The sequence below is a fragment of the Thamnophis sirtalis genome, unplaced genomic scaffold (assembly GCF_051295495.1).
Source record: "Thamnophis sirtalis isolate CommonGarterSnake01/CBP01778 unplaced genomic scaffold, rThaSir2_p1.2 scaffold_9, whole genome shotgun sequence".
In the NCBI taxonomy this organism is placed as follows: Eukaryota; Metazoa; Chordata; class Lepidosauria; order Squamata; family Natricidae; genus Thamnophis; species Thamnophis sirtalis.
This window is the reverse complement of record NW_028261389.1, coordinates 15,437,940-15,455,908: the sequence shown is the minus strand read 5'-3', so window position 1 is coordinate 15,455,908 and position 17,969 is coordinate 15,437,940. Positions and strand designations below refer to the sequence as shown.

Genomic DNA, 17,969 nt, shown 5'->3' with positions numbered 1-17,969 from the left:
TTCCAGTGCTTTGGGTCTAATACCCTATCTTAACTTGGTTATTGGTGATTCAAAAATAGACCTCTGGCTATCAATTTGTGCCTTGGTTAGTTCTAAGCAGGGACATGGTTTTGCCCAAATTTGCTTAAATCACAATTTGCCCAAAGTATGTATAACTTCTCCCCGGATTCATATCTAACATTTTCACTCCGCTTGTGACTATAGGTTGAATATGGGGGTCTATAAGGGCTTCCTTTAATTCTCCTCATTTTACTAGGCTTAGTTTTCTTCCTATGCTGTTTTATACAGTTCAGCAATTCTATACAAGCCAAAACAAATGTGCAGGGTTTTTTTCCCCCCCTTGAGTTGGTCAAGCTTGCAACCTTCAAAATGCAAACCAACAGAGAAGCTTGTGCCAGCTGTTCTTCAATTAAAACGATGGTTTTAATAAGATATGAATAATTGTAAGTAAAATGTTTGCATCGACTCTAATGGCCCTTTTGAGGTGGGGGCAGAAAAACAAGTCGGGAGGGGATTGAGAAGCCCCACACCTGTTCAAGGAGCGAAAATATATGTACAGGGAAGAAATCCTGATAGCAAAAGATGGCTTTTATATTATACAACAGGAAAACGTGGGTGTTGAGCAAAAGGGCTGGTTAGGAAATGGGGTATAAAATAGCAGCGCCGAGAGATTTTAAAGGGTGAAGAGCTAAATGGCATAAATAATAGAAACAGATAAAAAAAATGTAGGCCACTTACGTTTCAAATGGTATTTTCGTTTGGGGCCTTGAGAAGGGCAGGAGGCAGCTGAATGAGAAGAAAAGCCACAGGAGCATCCTCTGTGTCCCAATAATTATCGGCAGCAAAATCAGTTGCATAGACAGAATGTTTACCCCATTTCTTTCCTTTTAAGTTGTCCCTGGCACCAGAAAGCGAGTCTCCAACATCATGGTTTGCTGGGAATGAAGCTTGAATCAGGGTAGATGTAGAAGCATCTAACCCTTCATGCTTTTATCCTTGTGTCTCTTCTCCTCCCTCTTTTCAGGACGGGCAACAGCTTCCTGGGAAGACCACTAGAACCTTCTGGGTTGGATCTCAAGAAATGCTCTGCTCCATAGCTATGAAAGGTATCAAAGAGAGGCTAGTATCCATGTCCTGTAGAAATGGCAGACTAGAAGGGGAACTCCGTAAACAGCAAAAGCCACAGGATATACATAATCCACTGCCGGCCTTTTAATCCCCTCATATACCAGAAGCAGCTGCAGATTTAAGGAACTGGGCTGAGATAAAATCAGCCAGGATTACTCTAATTTCTGGAGACACGATGCATCAATCTGTCCTTTCAGAGCCCAGAACTGGCCAACTTTAAGTCTTTTTTTTTTTTGAAGCAGCATGGCATCACAATTTCACAACTTTAAACAAACCCTCCCTCCTGACTTTTGATCCCACCGAAGAATCCTTAGCTCCCAATTTCATGGAAGGATTTGTCTTGTGTTACCTACTGGACCTGTACTATATTCCCTGCTCTGTTCTTTGAATCCAATTTATTTCTTGGCTTCTAGTGTTTTCCCATCACCATGGAAAATATGAAATATATTGAACCCCAAATCCTATTACCCAGGACAGACTGATTAAAAGAGAGAATTTAGGTCAGGCTCACAGTATTGATCATTATCCTGACATTTTGTATTATATTGTTTTCTGCCGCATTGTTCGCTGCTTTGGGGTTCCCCTCAGGAAAAAAAGCTGGTGGACTGTAAACTATGAAAGCAGACACATCAATGCAAAAACAGGGTGATACCATAATTTTAATTAGTTTAGAAGCCAGAGGGAATTAGCACATGCAATGACCCTCTACCACTAGACTTGTAAAATTACTGGACATTCTGGGGATGTGTGAAACAACCTATCTGTCACACACAGGGTGGAAATGGGAGCAAGATGCTATCTTCAGAACTACCAACTCTGAACTACAAAACCTCAAAGCAGGGAAAGGCTTCAAACATTTCAACAAGGGGTTCTCTGCCCAGTTGCTGGGTGGGCATGGCCATGCTGGGCATGGCATAGTCGACCTCCTGCACCACAGCGGGTATGTGTGTGTTTTCCCCTCCCCAGGCTCCAGAGGTTTTGCTCGAGCCTCCGGAAGGGTGAAAATGGCCTCCCCGGGCTCCCGAGGGCCTCTGGAGGCAAGAACAGGCCTGTTTCCGGCCTTCTAGAACTTCCGGTAGGCCCATTTTTCGCCCTCCCCAAGCCCAACTCACACACTCTGAGCTGCTTACAACATTAAAAACCACAATATAAGAACCATATCCCTTTTTCTGTCCTTCCATGTTTCTCAGCATTATGGACTCATTTTTTTTTACTGTGCTCCTTGATTTTTTTTTTATTATTAGAGCTTGTGAATCATTTACATTTTCAGCTATCAGAGTGGCATCATAAACATAACACAGGTTCCGGATTATTTAAAACCATCCTCATCTTCCAGTCCAGCATCCCAGAAAATGTACCCAACATACAGGTTGAATGAATAATGAGAGCAGACGGTGTTGTTTCATTTCTTTGCCAACAAGAAGCAGTCTGTTTTGCCATGTTTTATCTAGACTGTACAGGTTTTGCATGAAGACAATAAGATGTACTGGGCTTCCTGTTTTCCTAAGAATATTCCACCATTTGACATGACTGGCCCAATCAAAACCCTAATTAATGACTCACATTTTACATATTTTACTATTTTGCCTCTTACATTGCCAAAAAAATAATTTAAAAGTTCAGTAATGCAATGCCACTGAGCCAAGGTGGCACAGTGGTTAAATGCAGCACTGCAGGCTACTGCTAGATCAGCAGGTCAGCGGTTCAAATCTCACCGGCTCAGGGTTGACTCAGCCTTCCATCCTTCCGAGGTGGGTAAAATGAGGACCCAGATTGTTGGGGGCAATATGCTGACTCTCTGTAAACCGCTTAGAGAGGCCTGAAAGGCCTATGAAGCGGTATATAAGTCTACTGCTATTGCTACTGCTATATTGCTAATGTATTTGAGAGACCGCCTACTGCCAATTACCTCCACTAGACCGATACGATCGCATCGATTAGGCCTCCTCCGAATTCCATCTACTAGCCAGTGCAAACTGGCAACTACCCGGAGGAGAGCCTTCTCGGTGGCTGCTCCGACCCTCTGGAACGAACTCCCCGTGGAGATTCGGACCCTCACCACCCTCCAGTCCTTCCACGCCGCTTTGAAGATCTGGCTGTCCCGACTGGCCTGGGGTTAAGATTCCAACCCCACCCGAATTGTGTGACTGTTGTGCTTTCTTTTAATATGTTGTATTGTTTCCATATTGGAATACTGTTTGTCTTTCCCCCCCTCCCTTTTTGAATTGTGAGCCGCCCTGAGTCCCCCCAGGGAAAAGGGCGGCATACAAATAAAGGAAATTCAAATTCAAATTTGGGGGTGTTTTGGTGTATGCAAAAATGGGGTGGGGATATGCAGATGGGTAGCATTGAGCTACTCATCTAGGTTTATTTAGCATGATGTTTGAACATCCTTTGTGCAGGGTTACAACAGATTGATGCACCTGCTCTTCCACAACAGTGGAAATTGTTATTCTGCGCCATCTCTTCACGTGGCACAAAAGACAGGATCTGTTTTGCTTTCTCCCCCGTTTTTTTCATGCAAGCTCATTTACAGTGAAAAGGAACATTAATTTTAAAAAATGGTGTGCACCAGTTGCCCTGCTTTGTACTTTGAAAAGTGTCTGAAAGGCTGAATGGAGAAGAAAGGAATCCCAGCAGGAGGCAGAGTTAGTGGGAAGCATCCAAGGAGTCAGGGAGTCATCAGTTTGAAAGCCTTCTCATTTCGTGTCCTCGTCCGTCTTTTGCAAGGGAGGAAGAAAAGTCATGGTAATGAGATGTGAGTACCAAAGAAATTGAAAGCCCATGCACAATGGAGAAAATACAAAGGGATTCAAAGTGGGCCTTTCTAAATATCTATGAATTATCTGCATGAATACTAATAACTATCTGAATAACAGCAGATGTATTTCTAAATGTGATCCTCCGGCTTGAAGTAATTCTTAAAGTCTCCTCCAAAAGGATCAAGGAGGCATATTTTTGCCCTAAACCAGTAGTTCTCAACATTTTCTTCATCACGGGCCCCCGTTAAATAACTTTTGTGGTCACGAGCCCCCAAGATTTATCTCAAGATTTAAATAGTAATATTGTTTCAAGTCTTCGAGGACCCTGTAATGACATTGTAAACCCCAGTGGTCTGTGCATCACAGGTTGAGAACTGGTGCCTTATTGTCCCGAGGGAATAATTGCCAAATCTCATATTATCATTATCATTAATCATCGCACAGTCAGCCAGATGTTCAGTCTGGGTTTGGCATTTTTGTCTACCTATCGAGTCCTTACCAAGGACCTGGGATAGGCAAATCTGGATGTTTGATGGTGTTACAGATATTGTTGCAGGATGGAAGCAGTGCCAAGTAAAACCGCCTTCTGCAACTGACTGATGGCAAATGTGTCAATGCCTATGGTGTTCAAGTGGTGCTCCAGTTGTTTTAGGACTGCACCCAAGGTGCCTATTATTATTATCTCTTTTATTCATTTAACATGAAACTCAGTCAACTGAACATTCAAAAATGCATCACAAATACCATTGACTGGTGCTAATAGTTGATACGGGTTGCTGCCAGCATCCTAGGTATCAACCAAGTACCTTCTTAAAATATACGATCATCATCATCATCATCATCATCATCAGATTGGAAATGTAACCTTTAAGGCCAGTCATCCACATATACATATCAGGAAAGCTGCTTTGGCTGTAGTGGTCTGATCCACAAGATGCATCACAAAAGATATGGAATTGTTACATAAAATAGCTGGGAAAGGACACCATTTTCTACCATGGGTGTAATGGAAGAGTAGCGAATGTAATGGTTTATTGACAGCAAAACACACAAAGTGACAATAGCTAGGTTCTGTTAATCTATTGTGTGATTAGATAAGCCACAACTGCCTAGATTTGCACAACTTCTTAAGCCATAATCACAGTACAGAAATTGGAATGACTAGATTCCTAAACATACAGGTAAACAAACGGCTCTATGGCTTAGTGTGTTGGGCGTTTTATCTACTTGACCCAACAACTTGGGTCAAGTAGATAAAATAGCCCCTTCTGCAGCTGCAATAGCAGCAATTTAATCCCATACTTAAAACTGCAGGATACTGTATGCAAAGATGTAACAAATTGCTTAACAGAGGTAAACTGAACTATGTGAGGAAAATATGCTTACACTAGTTAGAATTTCATTTCATCTCATCTCATTTCATTTCATTATTTCATACCACGAGTGATATTTGCTAAAGAAATTAAATGCTGTGGTAAAAAACCTGCATCTCTAAATTTGCTTCCCTCCTTGTCTTACTCTTGAAAGAAGCTATTATACTATCCCATTCAGGTAACTAATGAAGAAATGTTCTAGATCAGGGTTGTCAAACTCACGTTGTCACGGCAGCATCAGGACTTTTTTTCCCTTCACTAAACTGGGCAGGGGTGTGGCCAGCATGTAATGTATCCGGGCAACGGGCCGTGAGTTTGGCAGCCCTGCTCTAGATCCGATAGATAGATAGATAGATAGATAGATAGATAGATAGATAGATAGATAGATAGATAGATAGATAGATAGATAGATAGATAGATATAGACAGACAGACAGACAGACAGTATGTGTATATGTATGTATGTATGTATGTATGTGTGTGTGTATGTATGTATGTATGTGTGTGTATATATATGTGTGTGTGTGTGTGTGTGTGTGTGTATATATGTTATATTTGTACAAAAAGGCAACAGTAAAAAATATTGGGTTTCTGTCTGGATGGTCTCTTGTGACGAGCCGAAGGACAGAGAATGGAAGTAGTGATCTTCCTCCCATATTTGGGCATACCGTGGGTTGTAATATATATATATATATATATATATATATATATATATATATATATATATATATATATATATATATATATATATATATATATATATATATATATATATATATATATATATATATATATATATATATATATATATATATATATATATATATATATTACATACATACATACACACACACACATATACATACATACATACATACATACATACACACACACACACACACACACACACACACACATACATACATATATATAGTTGCAAGTCATGAGGATCATTAAGCAATGTGAACATGTGATCTCCTTGCTTAATGACCCCCATCCCTGCCCATTCCCAGTGGTTGATAAGCAACCAGAGGAAATAGTGAGTGTGTGGGAACTCGGTTTTAATGTGGCATGCATTAAACTAGATATGTCATCAGCATTACAGTAATTGGGAAACAGCAACACCATAGATCCAGCTGTGGGGTTATATATTATATGTTATATTTGTGTTTATGGCTTGTGTCTCTGTCCCTGAGATGGAACCAGAAGTGGTATTCAGCAGGTTCTGACCAGTCCTGGAGAACCGGTAGTGGAAATTTTGAGTAGTTCAGAGAACCGGTAAATACCACCTCTGACTGGCCCCGCCTGCATCTATTCTCTGCCTCCCAAATCCCAGCTGATCCGGAGGGGATTTTGCAGTATCCTTCCCCTGCCATGCCCACCAAGCCTGCCACGCCCACCAAGCCACGCCCACAGAACCAGTAGTAAAACATTTTTGAATTCCACCACTGAACGGTGCGGGTTGTTACGTGGGGCACAAGCTGCCTGAAGAATGGGGGAGGCCCTGGGAGGCCTAGCACAGGCCCAGCCCACCTGTCCTAGGCGTCCCAATAGCTCATCACCCTAAGACAACTGATACTCTTTTAAGGTCCTCACAAACTTTGAGGAGCAATAAGACAGAAACTTGTTCCATGCATAATTAGCTACCTTGATGTCAGCTTAACTTTAAAAAAAACAACCCCTCACATGATAGATTGCTGTTAAGGCCTGAAAAACTCAATTTTCAAAGCAGATTGGACTGAATGTAATGTATACTAAGAAATCGATGGCAAGGGAGACTCAAAATGGCAACTTGTTGGAGATAAAGGAGAAACTGTTCCGCCTTTTTTTTTCCTGATTAGAAAAAAACCATTCATCATTATTATTAACTGTCAGAAACTTGGAAGAAGAGCCATTTTCTTCCGAGGAGCGATAAGGCTGAGCCGAGAAAATTTTTAAATCCTCAAGATTATACTTTTCTCTGAAAACCATTCATGGCTTTACCAACTTGGCTTAGTGACCAACGAGGATCAGCCAATCTGAATTTTCAGGTTTTAATTAAAGCTTAGTTCACGGAATAATCTTACTTTTTCCTTATATCTGCTTTAAATTTTGGAACTTTTCTCTTTAATTCAGGAATTTAGCAGTTTAGACTTTCAAGAGAATTCAAGAGAACAGCCTTTTCTGACTCTTTTTCCTTTTTCCTTTATCACTGATCAATTGTTTAATTATTTTTAACAGTTTCAGAACTACAAACTTTTGGCCAACACTGCAGGAATCTTTTTAGCAGATAGTGTAGCTTTGATTTGATTTGCTATTTTTCATTTTTTCCTGAAAAACCCAAAGAGAAACTTGGATATAAAAAAAACTGGACATTTTATATACTGTAGTTATGCAAATAAGGATCTTACCAATCTCAAAACAGTTTATTTTAATTATTATCCTATTTGTATTATGAAAGCTGGCTGGGTGACTTTGGGTCAGCCACTTTGTCTCAACCCAAATCGCTTCACAGGGTTGTTCTTGTGGGGAAAATAGGAGGAAGATGTGATGGATATGTTAGAATTTGAATTATTTGTAAAAATAATAGACAGGACACAAGTACATAATATATAAAAATAATAAATGCGGGGTAATAAATAATAAATTTTAGTTCATTGTCTTGGAACCAGCTTGGTTTAATTTGAATATCATCTGTTAAATTTTTTATGAATGTATCAGATTTTTTTTGTGAAAGCACAAGAGGGAGCTCTAATATAATTAATATCTACTCTGGGTTTTCCACTTTGAAGTGAAACTTTTAAGACATTTGAACTGGGCAAATCTAAACAAAGTGGGGGTTGAGTTGGAAATCGCTGAAACAGTCCTTTGCAAAAATAACTTCAAAGTTGGGATGACTTTGGAAAAGAAGATTTAGAAAGACAATGGAAAGTTTAAATAAAGGCTTTTTAGACTTGGCAGGGAAGCTATGGCAAATCTAGACAGCCTACTAAAAAGCAGAGACATCACACTGCCAACGAAAGTGTTTATAGCCAAGGCTATGGTTTTTCCAGTTACAATGTATGGCTGTGAAAGTTGGACCATAAGAAAGGCTGAGCGCCAAAGAATTGAGCCTTTGAACTATGGTGTTCAAGAACATCTCAAGAAGGCCCACATCTGAATGGCAAGCTTCATTTATAGGAGTTCACATGCCTTGGAATTCACTTCCTTAATAGGAAATAAAATCATGAGATAGTTAATGCTGTATTATAGTTATTATTTTTTGTCTTCATTTGTTATACGTTTCACTATAAGAACATAGAATTTTTCTGATGCCTGATTCAGGTGCCTGTTTTCCAATATTGTTTTAAGGAAGTTCACAGTAGAAATACCATTCACCTGAAGTATGAGCCTGAACGTATGAGTAATATATCCTGGAGTTACATTAGCATTATCAATTACACAGAACGAGGTGTACGACAAGGTGATACATTATCATCTAGCATCTTCTCACCCTGCATTAAAGAAGTATTTCGCAGATTAGTCTGGGCAAAGATGAAATAAAAATCAGTGGTTAAATCAACTTTAAATCATTTCAGATTCGTAGATGACATTATTCTCTTAAGAAGAGTTACAAAAATACATACAAAACTACACAAAGTAGGAGAACCATCTGGCTTAAAAATAAACCTGAAAAAGAATCGTTATGTTTAATAAATTCACCAAAGAAAGAAAAAAAAAATATCTGGAGAAGAACTAGATGTAGTAGACCACTACATATACCTTGGCCAATGAAAAATATACTGTTATTAATTTCTATGTCTATGTTATTTTTGCCATACTTTGGAAACTGATAATTTTTCTTTTATTTCCATAGTCACCTTATCTATCAAGCTGTTGATCCTCAACTGCATCGAAAATATTTTACAATACATTTTATGGAGATGTTGTAGGAGACCAATTATCAAAACTGGGGTTCAAGCAGAGAAGTGGTTCAGACTCGTTACATAAAACACAAGAGAGGACCTGAATGCCTTTGTGTCTTATCTGGTATTTCCCAGATGAAAGTTGCCAGTCTTGGGAGATTCCTGTATTATAGGCAGAGACAATAAAGTAACTAGTTCAAACTCTAAACATGTCGGTTCACACTCGACTTGATGCTGAGGACCTGAGTTATAAAGCTTGACATTAAAAAAAAATTACGTATGAAGATACGTTGCCAACAATCATTAGCAATTCATCTATATTATGTACATTTGAATCTGACATTGAGATCACTATATGGATAATCTTCCCTACAGAGGGCAAGAATTTGTAAATCTTGCTATGGAGTTTAACGACTCATATACTGGTTCGTTTTGCAAATTTGCTGCACAATAAATCTGATAAAGTTTAAGCCTCAATGTACCCAGGGCTAATTTTTTATTTGATATAAGACTGTCATTTCTAATCTTTGGAAATACATAATACAATATTTGTTATAGATACAATACTTTCCTTCCAAGGCAGCTAAACTTATTTCCTTTTATGCAAAGAATGTTCTGTGTTCACTGAGATTAGGAAAATGAAGATAAGGGATTTTAATTTTGGAAGCTGCCCATAAATATAGCTTTAAAAAAAGACTGGAGTTTTTTCAGCGGCAGGCAACAAAGTTATTACAAGTATGTCTTTGAGAACAGAAGATGAAGCAGGTTATTTCCTAAATAAACAAGAATAGGAAGGAACTGCTGATGACATTCTAATTGACTTCTCAGAATCCTTAGAATAATATTTCTTTGGAGAAATTTGGCAGAAGCAATATGAGCACTATCCAGGATTATCCTGTAAGAGTGAATTTTCTGCATGGGTACACATTAAGACCAAATAACCTTTCCCTTCTTAGATCTAAAAATCTAGGCTGTAGAAAAAATTACCTTTTATGGGTTTTTGTAAAAATATTACATGTATTTAGTTTTGTTTTTGGATTATTCCAAATAAACTAAAATGTGTAAACAAACAAACAAATAAAAAAGCTACTTCAACAGATTTATTCATGAAACCATAATTTAATGGGGCCACTATTGGGTCTTTCCTGTCTTCTAATACTTCTCTAAAATTGGTACTCGCTGATAGAATTGATCAATGGCAAGTCTCATCTGATTTATAATGTAAAGTCTAATAATTTAAACTTTCCCTTTTGTTATGCCCAATGCCCAAGGTAAGATGATTCAGCAATGGCAGGCAACCTGTGGCTCTATGGTTTCTGTGAATTTTCTATTCCTAATCATTTCAGCCAACAATTTCATGGGAAGTTGATAGCAGTGAATGAATGGAGAGTTACTGACAATATTTATCAATATATATTTAGTCTGCCTAGGGAGGTGGTAGATTCTCAGTTGGAGGTTTTTAAACATTGCCAACGTTGAGATTTAATTCAGAGTCTCATTTCTCAGAATGAAATATTTTTTAGAGCCGAGGTGGCACAGTGGTTAAATGCAGCACTACAGGCTACTTCAGCTGACTGCAGTTCTGCAGTTCAGCTGTTCAAATCTCACCGGCTCAGGGTTGACTCAGCCTTCCATCCTTCCGAGGTGGGTAAAATGAGGACCCGGATTGTTGTTGGGGGCAATATGCTGATTCTGTAAACCGCTTAGAGAGGGCTGAAAGCCCTATGAAGCGGTATATAAGTCTAACTGCTATTTTAGAAAGATATAATATATTCCATTTGCTCTAGTATTAAAAAGCATGTCGCTCAGTGACCCTCGTACCTTCAGAGTTTTCCCCCCCCTCTCTCCTCAACCCAAATTTGCTTCCTTGCAATTGAAACACTTTTGTTTCATGTTTTGTCTTCTCAGAGGTGGGCTGCACTTATGTTCACAAACGGTTCGCTGGTTGTGAGCGCGTGAGTGCGTGTGTTATCTTTGCTCACATGTGCCCCTTTGGGAGGGAAATGAAGCTTCAAAGAAGCAGATAATCAACTCAGGCAGCTTCGGTTAGTAAAGCAGGGGTGGCACGAAACTTAGCTGGTTATAATGTAATGCGTGCGCAAGACCACCTCCTCGCTTCCGCTCCCCCGCACATATGTGCTGCTCCCCATGCCCTGTTTTGGGCCTAGCAGGCCTTCCAGGACCAAAAATTGGCCATGGGGGGGGGGTGCTGCACCCCCCCCACAAATGCATATGCATCTCCTGCATGCACTCTGCCCCACACACATGCACAGCAGACCTGAAAATCAGCTGATCAGCGGGAGGCACACACACATGCACGGGGGAGCTGAGAGGGCTCCGTGTGCCACTTGTGGCACATGTGCCATAGGTTCTCCATCACGGGCTTAACACAAGGGCGGGTGGGCGGGCCCAGCCAGTGATCAAAGCTAAGGGTTCGCCCGAACCCGCACGACCGCACAGCAGCCCACCAGTGTCTTCTGGAATGAATAATTCTGTTGTCTTCTACATAATTTTTACTGCTCCAGGCTGAACTATCTAAGACCTCCACCTTTCCTTCTAAGCTTGTTGCTCGTTCTCCTCTGCATCTCAACCACCTTCCTAAAATGGAGTGCCCAGGATTTCTCGGTTGTAGTTTTTTCCCCCTCTGGAACAGGACACCTGTCATCTTCTCGTCATTTTTCCACTCTTAGAAATTCTGTGTGGAATTTCTGACATCTTAGTACTAACAAAAGCTATTCTTAATAATGACTCAATGAATAGTGACTCAATTCATAAAGAAGACTCTTATTTTCCTAATAGGGAGCTTCCATTCATTCTCAGTAAATAATTTACAAACTGACAAGCAGAATGAATAATTGATTTCAGATTTTAGAAACATTTAAAGTAAAACTATGGGGACGTGGTGGCTCAGTGGCTAAGACGCTGAGCTGTTCAATCAGAAAGGTCGGCAGTTCGGTGGTTCGCATCCCAAGTGCCGCATAATGGAGTGAGCTCCTGTTACTTGTCCCAGCTTCTGCCAACCTACCAGTTCGAAAGCACGTAAAAAATACAAGAAGAAAAAATAGGAACCACCTTTGGTGGGAAGGTAACAGCGTTCCGTGTGCCTTCGGCATTTAGTCATGCCAGCCACATGACGACGGAGATGTCTTCGGACAACGCTGGCTCCTTGGCTTTGAAGCGGAGATGAGCATCACCCCCTAGAGTCGGGAACGATTAGCACGGGGAGCCTTTGCCTTAAAGTAAACTATAGAGCCAGTTTGATGCAGAGATTAAGGCTCCAAGAAACTGGGAGACTATGAGGTCTAGTCCCAGCTTAGGCATCAACCCAACTAGTGACCTTGGACCAGTCATTTTCCCCCAGCTCTAGAAAGGTAAAGGAAAGGGCAAACCACTTCCAAAATCTTGCTATGAAAACTGTAGGGACCTGTCCAGGAGACTACCAGAAGACAAGACTAACTTGTAGGCACACCTCCCTTCAAAAGAAGTGTACTAAATTGGGTAATACTTTATCCTGTGGGTATTGGATTTATTTCTAGTATATTTAAAAAGAACTAAACTAAATATTGAAAATGACAAATCTCAGAAAGCACAATGCAGAAATGAGATGACACAAACATATTTGTTCTTCATTTTATTTTCCTTACAAATAGGTCACCAAACCATTGCCCATCTGTTCATGGAACAATACAATAAAAAAAATGAAACTATTCATTCTTTGTCGTGGTTTTAATAATTTAAAACAATGCAGCCATCCCTTAAAAGAATTTCAGACAGGTGTCGGCCTATTTCTCACAGTTCCTCCGGATATATTTGCTACAACTTTTACATTCCTTTTATGATTTGTGGATGGCAACTCCCAGAATGACTGGCTCAGGAATTCTGGGAGTTGGAAGTCCGCACGTCCTAAAAGGACCGTGGCTCCCCATCCCTGTAGAGGCTGGGAAGTTTGGGAGTTATAATTCAATGCAAATGGAAGGCAACAGCTTTATACGTTACAAAGTAGGGCTAGTGGAAACCACAAGTTTATTTTTGAACAGTTATAATTTATAATCATTATAAAATAGAAAGGACCTACTTAAAATTTCTTTCTTTTTTTTTTTTTTAAAAGAGAACAATCTTACGTCTTTCATTTATGTGGATAAATTTGGGCTTCACTGCACTTGACATAATCCAAATGATGTCTTTAAAAAACTCTATAGTTTAAATGGGAATGTTGTATTTCTCTTAAGTGACTCTGTCTTTCAGATACGTTAACAACTGGCGAGCTCTCATAAAACACAGAATAACAAACATAAATATCTGTGGCCTCTTGGAATCATGGCATATAAATTTACTACGGTAATAAATCTCACCCTAATCTTCTTAGAGCTATCAGATCGAGACTGAAAAATCCAGTTAAAGTTTTCTGTACCCCTTTTACGATGCCTGGATCTGGTAGCCATAAACCTTCTCTCCTTTGCCGTAACTCATAATATGAGCACCATTTTAAAAACATGAAAATAACATTCCAGTTAAGGTACCAAGTTCCAGGGGATAGAGCCAGATGGTGTCCATTCATGAAATACTAAAGTGATATGACAAAAAGAATTGCTTAGAGCAGTGTTGGCAAACCTTTTCGGCACCAAGTGCTGAAAACGGAGCACGCGCATGCATGCGGGGATGCACTGCAAACCGGAAGACGCACATGCGGGAGCGCCAATCACCTGGTATTCCAGTTTCTTGCACGCATGTGCACGCAAAGACCAGCTGACCAGTGCACATGTGCATGCTGGAACCTGGAAAAGCAACAGGTGATGGCTGGTGTGTCCAGAGAGATGGTTCTGTGTGCCACTTTCGGCACGCATACCATAGGTTTGCCATCACGGACTTAGAGTCTAGCCTAGAGTTCTTCAAATGTGTTAACAAGGCTGCTGTACTATATGCATTCATTATCTTTACTTGAGATCTGGGGCACAACATCCAAATAATACCTCAATGCTATCAAAGAGTTAAAGTTTTATTAAATGGTTTGCTGCCCTCCAGATTTGTGCAGCCCATCTGCGGGAGCCCTACCTTTAAGAAATCACCTTAAGATCAAGTACACTTTGCTGATTTCTGAACAACTTGCTGGTAGTTCAGTTGATAGAAAATAAAATCCGCAGCTCTCGCTGATGCTCTGGTAGAAATCATCTGTTTAAAAGTAGACACAACAAAACAACAGACCTATCCTGCCACCTGGTGGCCAATAAATATGTATTCTGTATTTATCCTTTCTAAATAGTTCAAAGTAGAAAAACTCGTGACTTCTAGCAACAGGCCTTTCCCAGCAAAATGTGCATACTCCAAAAAGAATTCAGAAGAAGCCTTCAGACCTTGTGCCACCCAGCAACTATGCTGGCTGGAGAATGCTGGGAGTTGAAGTCGACAAGTCTTAAAGTTGCCAAGTTTGGGGACCCCCGCCTTAAAACGTTATCCTCCCCCCCCGCCCCCTTTGCAGAAGCCTGGGAAAAGAACGAAATGTCCTTAACAAATAGCAAGTAGGTTTTGCGTTCCTATGAAGTTTGAAGCGCTTCTCTGAATAGGTTTTTGAAGCATGCAGGGCCTTTTGGTACCCACATAATTAATAGCCATTATACAGTGCATTTAAAAAACCCACAAAATCTAAAAAAAACCAAGCAATCGTATCGAACTTTGTACAAGCCAGCATACCTCCAAATGAGGTGGCATCCAGGTGGGAAGCAAAAGGGGACAAAAAAGCCCTGATGCAACACAGGTCTTGGGTACACGCATCATGATATATACACGCATGAAAGGGGAGGAGCTTCCAGACGACATCATTATGCTGTTTTTTTGTTATTTTAATGAAAGCAGTGGCTTTTGTGGAATCTACACCTTTTTTTTTTTAAAGGAACCACAATATGAGTTATCTTGATGTTGTTTTCACACTGTAATCAAGAAGGCACTAATAATCCCATTGACTAATTTCTTCGAACAAGATACGCTTCCAATGAAGATAATTTAAAAGTCTTGCGGGAGGTTTAAAAACCTCTTCCGTTCGGTTGCTGTTCCAAACATGGAAACAAGGCTACATTTAATTAAAATGTGATGCTTCAGATGGGCTTTTTCAATGCCGCTTTTCCCACGCTGCCGAGATAAGCATCGTAGATGACGTTTAGGAAGTTGTCGTCATTCTGAAAACACAAACACATTAAAAAGAATCTGAAGGAAATCATAATGTCACTTAAAAACAAACAAACTCTGGAGGATCAGGATGTTGGCAGCTCCGATAGGGTAGCCCTAAAACACACACACTTTATACACATGGAAAACAAATTAAATAGACACTCGGTGGAAAACAACATTAATTATTTAAACCAGGGGTCACCAACCTTTTGGACCTCAGGGACTACTAAATTCATAATTTTAAATCCCACGGACCACGAATATGAACTTTTTAAAAAGATAAATAGAATTTGGTGCAATATAAAAGCAAATAATTTTTCTGCAGACCACCGAAACGTTCTCGCAGTTGATGACTGCTGATTTAAACCGCATACAGATATTTACAAATGCTAAGGAAAAAAAAACCCTGGCAAATGTCACACAAAGATCAGACAAATAACCCATGTGATTTCCCCCCCCCTAATCTATCATGTTGTAAGCTACCCAGTCACCTGACAGTAAGGTGAGCAGCATATAAATTTAATAAATAAATACCCTTTTACAAAAATAACATTTGTGAATATGTTAAATAAAACACAGAGGAATAGTATATCTATCATAGACAGGCTACAAAAATCCGGATTTAAGTTAAAATGTTATATAACTCTCTGCTGCCACCATATAGGGATCATCAAACATTTTGCAGCCCAGATATAACAACTCAAGCCTAGGGCCCTGATGGAGAACCTTTGGGGCACACAGAGCCATATTTGCTGGCATGCCAGCCATCAGCTTCGGCACATATGCGCGCACTAGCCAGCTGATTTTTCGTCCTTCTGGAGGGCTGGGGGAGGCCGCTTTCGTCCTCCCCAAGCTTCGGGAAAGCCTCCATAGGTTGGGGAGGGCGAAAAACAGCACCAATGGCCCAACCGGAAATTTGGGAATGAACCTCCAGTTGCCTGTTGGGGCCGGTTTTTTTGCCCTCCCCAGGCTTCAGGGAAGCCTCCGGAGGGTGGGGAGGGTGAAAAATGGCCCCAACAGGCCAACCAAAAGTTCAGAAACGATCTGTTTCCAGGAGGGGGCGAGGCCGTTTTCGCCCTCATCAAGCAGTTACAGACCAATCAAACGATGTTTTCTAGCTACTCTCAGAGAACACATAATAGGAATATGTGGACTTCTAAAACCAACCGTCGATTTCAATATAGGAAGAATTTTCTGTGTTAACAACTAGCAGTGTTATAACTGCATTGTAATTCCATTGTAGCATCTAACTAACGATAGCAGTAAGACGACTACATTGTACAACCGATGCACCGTTTGCTTTCACTCCAAATCTTTTGACCAAACACCATAATCAACAGAAGATATAGGTGGCTAAGAATTGAGGATGTCCCACCTGAATCAGATGCAGAAGCGTTTCCTGTAGCTGTAACTTGGTTAGTGGGCTGCTCTTTGGGATGGTTGCTTCTGAGTTCTGAAGAGACAGAAGAAGGTTTGATGATCCAGAAGTGCTTTCTTGATTCAGCCATCCACTTTCACTTGGTTTTGGCAGCTGTGGGGCAGTCTGACGAAATACCATTGGAGACATCAGCAGGGATGGAGCTACAGTAGCGGGAATCCGCTGCGGGGAGATGACCTACTCCCATTGTACAAGGAATTATACATTAATTCAATGAGTACATGAACTCAACTCATAGATACACAAAGCAGAGGTTGAATAACACTAATCTCAGTGTTACAAACAGATAGGTTGAGGCAAAAAGGTTTTACTTTAATAAAAGACAGCCAATTCTCTGGATTGAAATCACCTTGAGAAGACAATGTCATATCTTGGAGGCAGCAATACTCCATAAATCTGGGATTAGAGAATCATTTCTGGTTTGAAGAGTAGAACAATGCTGAAGATGGTGGCCAACGGGGCTAACAATAGGCCAGGGCCAAATAACTTATTTAATTGGAAAAAGGTTACTTTTTGTTGTCATCCTCTGAAAATAGATTGAATATATTCCTACAAGATGATGGACAACTAGAACACAAACAGGTGGCAGAAGCATTTCTTGGCTAAGAGGACATGTTAGATACAGGCAGTCCTTGACTTGCAACCACACTGGAGTCCAGGATTTCTGTGGCTAAGTGAGACAGTTGTTAAGTGAGTTCTGCTTCATTTTGTAACCTTTTTGCCACAGTTGTTAAGTGAACCACTGCCTTTGTTCTGTTAGTAACATGGTTGCTAAGGGAACCTGGCCTCCCCGTTAACTTTGCTTGCCAGAAGATTGTAAAAGGTAATCATGTAACCCTGGGACAATGCAACCGCCATAAGTATGAGTCAGTTGCCAAGCATCTGATTTTTGATCATGTGACCATAGGGGTGCTGCAACATCATAAGTGTGAAAACCAGTCATAAGCCCCTTTTTTTCCAGCGCCGTTGTAACTCGGAACATAAACAAACAATTGTAACAGTCAAGGACTACCTATATTAAAAAAGGTGGCTGCCCTATATGTCAACGTTAGGCTGTAAGTATAAGATATGACAGTAATTCACCCAGCTGTGGATTCTACTAGCACTTTTAACATCTAAATACCCCAACATGTCAACAAAAGCCAAATTGCAGCTTTCAATAACTGGGATTGCAATGTAGGATGCTGAAATTCTCATACTAACATGAGCTATCCAGAGAATAA

General features: G+C 40.3%; 2 protein-coding genes across 4 annotated transcripts in view; both read right to left on the bottom strand.

Annotated features, from left to right (window-relative positions):
- CACNA2D4 (calcium voltage-gated channel auxiliary subunit alpha2delta 4) overlaps positions 1–1,137 on the bottom strand; it is a 191,653-nt gene extending 190,516 nt beyond the window's left edge. The window contains exon 1 of the mRNA XM_087722902.1: positions 739–1,137. Within this exon, the coding sequence (XP_087579028.1) occupies positions 739–857 (119 nt within the window). The 5' untranslated portion in view covers positions 858–1,137. The remainder of the gene's footprint in view (positions 1–738) is intronic.
- Positions 1,138–14,965: 13,828 nt separating this feature from the next.
- Positions 14,966–17,969, bottom strand: part of DCP1B (decapping mRNA 1B) — a 60,135-nt gene continuing 57,131 nt past the window's right edge. Inside the window, exons 8-9 of one of the 3 annotated variants that reach the window (XM_087722898.1) lie at positions 16,684–16,923; positions 14,966–15,316 (exon numbers count right to left, since the gene is read on the bottom strand). In XM_087722898.1, coding sequence (XP_087579024.1) covers positions 15,236–15,316; positions 16,684–16,923 — 321 coding nt within the window. In that variant the 3' untranslated portion in view covers positions 14,966–15,235. The remainder of the gene's footprint in view (positions 15,317–16,683; positions 16,924–17,969) is intronic. The other 2 variants (XM_087722899.1, XM_087722900.1) reach the window with 2 other exon arrangements.